Raw genomic sequence first — 7,623 nt, 5'->3', positions numbered from 1 at the left:
GAACGCAAGATTGATTGAGATTCGCACTGCTTCTTCTTGTTGGGTCGGGGTGTAGCAGGTGGGGGTGGATCAAGGAGAGAGAACCAACCAGAGAGGGGAGAGAGAGAATCTGAATCCAAAAGAGAGAGAAAAATAACAAAGAAACGAAAGAACGACCTGTTTGTTTGAAAGAGAAGGAATTGTGCTTGCAAAAATAGAGAGAGAAAGTGCTCGCGGAGGAAGATGGTTGAAGAGAGAATCATCCTCTGAGATCATCCTGAGAAAAGGGCAGCAATACAAAAGAATTTTTTTATAAAAAAAAGATATAATTTATAATATATATTTTCCCAAAAAATTTTGCTGCCTTTTTTCCTGGCAAAAGTCTTATTCTCCACAATTAACCCCCACCAATCCCCCCCCCCCTCCCACGCCCAGCTTGCAGTTCGTTTTCTTCCTCTGCGTCATGAAACATTGTTGAAGGCCATTCATTTTCCTGCTCACTCTTTCATTTTCTCCCTTCTGCAAGGTACATTCTCTCTCTCTTTCTGTGAATTGCTACTTTAGTGCATTTGGTTCTTTATTCCTTTTTTTTTTCCTCTCCTTTTTTAAATGCCTGAGAAGCAAGCTTGCTTGCATGTTAGGTTATTCCTCCCCCTTTTGTTTCCTAGCATTCATTATTTTTTTTTTCCCTTTCAGGGTTCAATCCAACCATTATTGCTGAGGATTATTGAAGGGAAGATACTGAGCTTGTTTATGGCTATGTTGAGCCAGAGGTTGTAGACGAGAGATTAAATTACAAAAAATGAGAGACCCTGATTCGATGTTCGGAACCCAGTGCTTTCATTCCATTGCTTTTCATCTTCATTTGTCAGCTAGCGAAAGTTTTTCTGCGTGTTGCGAAGCTGAGTATATTGAAGATTAAGGGTTTGTTTTTCTGCACAGAAAACATAAAACCTGGCAATTTTTGTATTTTAATCACTCTGGCATTGGCTTCATAAAGCAATGGGGGTTGGATGGAACCAGTTTGGATTATGGTTCAAAATATATGTTGCCTTGATTTCTTTGTGGGAAATTCGAGTGTGTTGGTCGCTGAACAGCGAAGGTGATTCCAATAATTTTTCTTTCTTTCTTCTTCTTCTTCTTCTGTTTTGATTTGTAAGCCATTTGTTGTACCTAGATGAACAATCTCAATGAAAATGCAGGGTTAGCCTTGTTGGAGTTTCGAGATAGAATAACATGTGATCCTTATGGAGCTTTGGTGAATTGGAATCCAAATGACGGTGACCCTTGCAAATGGTTGGGTGTTCATTGCATTGACAGTAAAGTTCAAATTCTGTAAGTTTCTCTTTACCTTTCCTCAGACACAGTCCGCCAAAGTACAACCGCTACTTTACGGAAAGACAAATACTTATCCTGTCCAACACAATTCTTCTTTCAAGATTTATATAGCACTTACTAAATGCTTACAGGATATTTCTTCTTCTTATTTTTTGTAGAGACTTAAACTCCTTATCTTTGGAAGGGACATTGGCCCCAGAGCTTGGGAAGCTTAGTCACTTAAAATCTCTGTAAGTGTTGTTCAACATGTTTCTCTTTAGGTGTTCTTCAACAAAATAAATGTTCGGATGAAAGTTAGAATGCCATGTAAGATGGAGAATTGACATTTTCCGCTAGAATTAGTCTTTGTTGTACTAGTTTAGTTGTTCATCTGCTATCAAAACATATTACTATCATGCAGTTGTTTTATCCAATTACCTTTCTCCAATGACTTTATGGTAATCTTCCTTCACTTCTTCAAATTAGTGTGTTGTGTAAGAACAATTTCTCTGGAACCGTTCCCAAGGGACTTGGAGCTTTAGCCAAACTGGAGTTATTGGATTTGAGGAGCAATAACTTTACTGGAACTATTCCAGTGGAAGTTAGCAGCTTATCAGAACTGAAACACTTGTAAGTTAACTATATATTTAATTAGCATGCTTTGATAGATTTTTGGTTACTTAGAAGAAACTACCATTTTGCTGCAGGTTGCTTTGCGGCAATAAAATTGAAGTCAATGTTTGTCAGGATGTTGAAAAGTCCAATTTACCCTCTAAATGGTTATTTGTCGACAAGTGTACTTCATCTATAACATCTGTTTTTGGTGGCTTGCATAGAAAATTTGGAAATGGGTAAGCATAGCTCTCATATTTCTTATAATTAACTAATTTTTATTTCCATCTTGTTTTTCTTTTGCCACTTAAATCTTGAGGTTATCCACTGAGTATGACAAATTTTCTCTCTGCAAATATTGTTGTTTTGTAAATTGGAATGTCACATAAATTCTTGATGGTGTTAGCTCTATCCTGCATTCTGATAACATCTTCCCACTGGCATAAAATGCCCACTGTTTAACTTGAAAAAGTAGGGTGCCTTTATTTAGTTGTCATAGATCAGTCACGCAGAATATATGAACGATGAAGAATATTGGTGCTTTCTTATAATCACGTCCTAAATTAATTAGAACCTATGTCTTATAGGTTAGTTCAGATATTCAGTTTATGTATAATTATGAACTCTGTTTTTCTAACTTTAAATGCATGGCATGAACAGTGTATGGCAGAGAAATTTTATACTGTTAAACAAGGCTGTTTCTAGAGTTATTCAAATTAAAGGAGAACTTGTGAAATACTTCAATGCTTTGGTGCTGCCACTGTGCGTAGATAACTTCTGCCTCATCTTATTTTCACTATGTTGGCATATATATTATGCTTTTTATTATGTTCTGATGACTGAATGGGTTTGCTTCTTTGAAGGTTGAAGCTGGATAAAGCTCTTGATCTTTGTCAAGTGAATTTCTATCACAATCAACATGGTCAGTGAATATTGTTTTATGAATTTTGACCTGTTTAGCCATTGCAATATTTATGACCAATGAACATGCCTTGATTCATGTAGATTTTCATGAGCCTGTGGTTGCCCAAACTATAACAACCCTCATCAATTCCGTACGTCGCAGGTTGCTTGATCAATCTAGTAACCTCGCAGCTGCAGCTGCACCTGTCAGTGTTGGTCCTACCAAACCAATTGTTTCTCTTCCAGCAACCTTGAGTAGTGGAGCTTTCCCGGCTGTGCCACATGCCAAGCAACAAAATCTATCTCCTGCACCGCCTCCAACTGCTAATTCCCCACCTAATACACCAAATCAAGACCAAACTTCTACATGGAAACAAGAGCATTCAACTAAAGGCACTTCTGGAAATTTGTGGCTTTATATAATTATTATCATTTCATTTGTGGTTGCGTTGGTCATTATTGCTGTGACTATATTCTGTTTGTGGCGAGCGCGAGCAGCCAAAACAATAAGCCCTTGGAAAACAGGGATAAGTGGACAATTACAAAAGGCGTTTGTAACAGGTAATATTTTAATAAGTGGATGCAAAGTACAATTTCTTGCTGCCAAATGATGTTGTTTCAGTCATGAAATTAAATTGTTATAGAATTGACCAAAAAGTTAAAATCACTGCATTCCTAAACTACTTGTGTGTGTGCAGACTAACCCTTTTAATTTGTGCTTTCTTCATCTTTCTTATTTAAACGGTAGCATTTTTAGGAAGAAGTGCTTTCCTTTTTTTGGTAATCATGCAGAGAGGAAATTGACTTATTCTAGTGCTGTTTGAAGTGTTCAGTATAAAAAATTAATTAAGCCTGTGATTTCATCACTCTTTAATTTGCTTATTGATGTCTTGTAATTGATGTTAAATGTAGGGGTTCCCAAAGTGAATCGACCAGAGCTGGAGACAGCCTGTGAGGATTTCAGCAATATTATTGATAATTTTGATTATTACACCATATACAAAGGAACACTGTCGAGTGGAGTTGAGATTGCTGTTGTTTCTACTAATGTCACTTCTTCTAAAGAATGGTCAAAGAATGCAGAGATGTTCTACCGGAAAACGGTTGGTTGCTTTTAAAGCTTACGAGAACGCCCAAAAAAAAAAAACTGAAAATTCTGATATAACTGAATGGAGAACCACTCATTATCAAACTCTTTTTACTAATTATTATTATTTTTTTTTGCTAAAAACCTTCAGATTAGTACATGGTCTCGTGTGAATCATAAGAACTTCATAAATCTTATTGGTTTCTGTGAGGAAGAAGAACCATTCACAAGGATGATGATTTTTGAGTATGCTCCTAATGGTTCCTTGTTTGAGCATCTCCATGGTAATCTCTTTAGTTGTTACTGTGCATAGAACAAATCTGAGTAAATTATATGTTCTCATAACTGAAAATCTTAATTTATATATATATTTTCAGTTAAGGAAGATGAATATCTTGATTGGAGTGCAAGGACGAGGATTGTTATGGGAATTGCTTATTGTTTGCAGTACATGCACCATGATCTAAATCCACCAGTATCTCATTCCGATCTTAGTTCATCTTCCATTTATTTAACAGATGACTTTGCTGCCAAGGTATTAACCATTTCTGCTTTTATAATCAAAGATTCTAATGAAAATATAAGTTGTGTACAAATATTTTCTTATCATTACCATATTAATTCCTTTGAGTTGACAGTGAACATTGCTTAATTCTTTTCTTATTTTCTATCATAATATTGAGTAACAGAGTTTCATTTTCATAATCAGATAGCATATATGAGTTTTGACAACCCATCCATACTAGAAGACAAGTCAACCGAAGAAAAAGTATCTAGCCATTCTCAGTTGCCACCCAAAGCAAATCCTGAAACAAATGTTTATAATTTTGGAATGGTGTTGCTTGAAATAATTTCTGGAAAGCTCCCTTACTCTGAAGAACATGGTCATCTCACTGAATTGGCCGCCGATCACATCAAAAACAACAGAAGCATCAATTATATGATCGATCCCATTCTCCAATCATACGAACAGGATCAACTTGATGTGATCTGTGAAGTAATACAAGATTGCATCCAAACAGATGCAAGGTTCAGACCTCCAATGAAGGATGTAGTTTCCAAATTGAGAGCAGTCATTAATATATCACCTGAACAAGCGGTTCCGAGACTTTCTCCTCTTTGGTGGGCTGAACTGGAAATATTGTCTCTTGAGGCCAATTAAGTTTGTGTATTCTATAACTCTCATACATTTTTTAAATTGTTTTCCTTCACAATGTTATATCAATGTATGAGCTTTGCAAAATTTTTTTGTTCTTTAATTATGTGTTCCTTTTTATTGTCAAAACACATTTAAGGAGCATCATCTTCCATCAGGAAGGTCGCTGCATATAACATTGTGCTGAAAATTTAAAAGCAAATTATCAGGTTTATCGACCTTTTTTAAATAAGTAATTTTTTAATATAATCTTTCAGTGAATAGGCATCTCCTCATGGTTGTTTAAATACTACATCTATCATACTATATTTGTGAAATTGATAATTACCATGTTTCATGACACGCATTTCGCACTTCATCACACCACATGCATTTCATTTTTTTTTTTCTATAGAATCCAAGTGGAAGAAGTAAATTATGCCAATTGTTTTTTATGTTATTATATTTTTCTATCAAATTAGTTGGTGAAAATAAATTTGTTAAGGATGAAAACAAATAACTAAATACTTTTCCACGCAATGATGGACCAACAAATAGTGGGAATTTTGGGTCTAATATAAAAATCAGGTTTTAATATTTCCTTTTTAGTAACAAGAAATAATATATTCTTAAATCCATGTAGCAAAAATTATAATTTAAATATGTATATGTTTTGTGTTTAAAAAAATAAATGGGGTAGGCATATTCTTTTGCGTGGGGAACAGATGAAATATCTTGAAGGGAGGCAAGTCAATTTATAAGGGGATTCTATACAACTTTTTTAAATAGATAATATTACTTTCAATCATAAATATAGATCTCATTTCTAATACAATTTAAAATACAAACTAAGTTAAATATTATATTTAAGATCAAATAATATGTGATGATATTTGAGCAACTTGTATTATGCACAAGTCATGTACATGCTATCTATAGTTTTAAATTTGGAATAAAGTGCAATTTTAGCAACTAAGTTTATGGCAAGAAACAATAGGCACCATAAAGCTTACTTGAGTGTAAAAATATGCATGAAGTTGTTAAAAGAAGGCATCTAGAACCACATCGTTAGCTTTTGTTGCTTTACCATTAGTGGGACCCATGAAGTTAGTTTTTAGTCCATTTTTAATAATAAAGTATACTAGATACCGTAAAGTTTACTTGAATAGAAAAATATGCATAAAGTTTTTAAAGGGCCAATTTTGTTAATTTTTTTTATAATCATTTATTAACTTTATTCTTTTAGATTCCACCAAATACCACATTTTTTCTCCACTCATTCCCACTTCCATGTCCTTATATCTTTCTCTCATAACACTCAACACACACTCTCTTTGTCATGTCTTTTTATATGTATTTACCCATTTGTCAACATCAAGTCACTCTTTCTCTCTCTTAACTCTCTCTTGTTGTATGGCAAAGGGTAAGACAGAGTTTTATGGTTGACAAATGGGTAGATACATATAAAAAGCTTAGAGGCTAAGAAAATGACATGGTAGTAAAGAGAAAGATAGTGGGGGAAAAATGTGACATATGGTGAGACTCAAAATAATAAAGTTAACGGATATTTTATAGGAGTTTATGAATTTTGTGATTTTACCTCCTTTAAAAAGTTCATGTATATTTTTACATCAAAATAAATTTTATGATGTCCAATACCTAATTGTTAGCTTTGTTATTACAAATGCACCTTAAAACTAAATTCGTCCATCCCTATTTTGACAACTTTCATATATACTTTCTGCACCCAATTCTACTTCATGGTGCCCTTAGAGTAAACTTGGTTGCTAAAATTACATCTTAACCCTTTTAAATTTTGTGTGACGTCATCAAAGCGGTCAACGATAACTCTATTTCATACGGAGATGCGTGAGATTTGGTGAAGAAACTAAAAATGGTGCCAAAAATATTGAAAATATTTTTTAGAGTCAATTTTTAGAAGGGAATCGCAAGCATAAGAAGATGATCATCTGCTCCAGAAGTCTTATTAAAATTTCGTCTAAATTTACCTATTCAACAATGATTTGTACAAAATAGTTGTTGCTTATTTTGGAAATAAACTTAAGAATTGAAATTGTGCTCTTCAATCTACTGTGATCCTTTTTTTGTATATAAATATGAGACTTTCTTTTTAAATATCTCTACTTCACAATATTGAATAGATAGTCGATGATGGCTGGTTTGGACATTCTACTTTTTATGGATAGGAGTTCCTCAAATTTGAATGAGAAATCTCAAGAAAAGTTGCTTAGGAAATTCCATTGCAAAAATAGATTCTAAAAATTGATCCTTTACAATAATTATATTTATATCATAATTATATGTTCAAAACTCTTAAAGATAATCTCAAACATGCCCTTTATACCCGGCTTCTCTCTGCTTTGAGTCCCTTACCGCCCCCTCCTTGAAACGACAGCGTTTTCCATGCGAAATGAATTGTTGGTATTTGTTTTCTAACCAATAAATATTGTGTTTTTTTTTCAGTAAAAATAAACGTTGTGTTTAACTTGACAGTCTTGGTGACCCCCTGTGAGGTGGAGACGAGCCCAAAATTCATATAAATTGTCCCATTTAAATTATACTACCTCTT

General features: G+C 34.0%; 1 protein-coding gene across 1 annotated transcript; it reads left to right on the top strand.

Moving 5' to 3' along the window:
• The first annotated feature begins 981 nt into the window (after positions 1-981).
• On the top strand, positions 982-5,266 carry LOC114741166 (protein MALE DISCOVERER 2-like). The gene is made up of 12 exons (XM_028929418.1): positions 982-1,081; positions 1,182-1,314; positions 1,476-1,547; positions 1,783-1,926; positions 2,004-2,147; positions 2,569-2,670; positions 2,772-2,830; positions 2,914-3,372; positions 3,724-3,914; positions 4,050-4,182; positions 4,276-4,433; positions 4,608-5,266. The coding sequence occupies exons 1-12, from the start codon at positions 982-984 to the stop codon at positions 5,058-5,060; spliced, it is 2,148 nt and encodes a 715-aa protein (XP_028785251.1). The 3' UTR covers positions 5,061-5,266.
• The last annotated feature ends 2,357 nt before the right edge of the window (positions 5,267-7,623 follow it).

This window comes from Neltuma alba, unplaced genomic scaffold (assembly GCF_004799145.2).
Source record: "Neltuma alba isolate B1F8T4 unplaced genomic scaffold, ASM479914v2 tig00003297_pilon, whole genome shotgun sequence".
In the NCBI taxonomy this organism is placed as follows: Eukaryota; Viridiplantae; Streptophyta; class Magnoliopsida; order Fabales; family Fabaceae; genus Neltuma; species Neltuma alba.
Note: the sequence above shows the minus strand (reverse complement) of the source record. Positions and strands in the feature narration are given on the sequence as shown.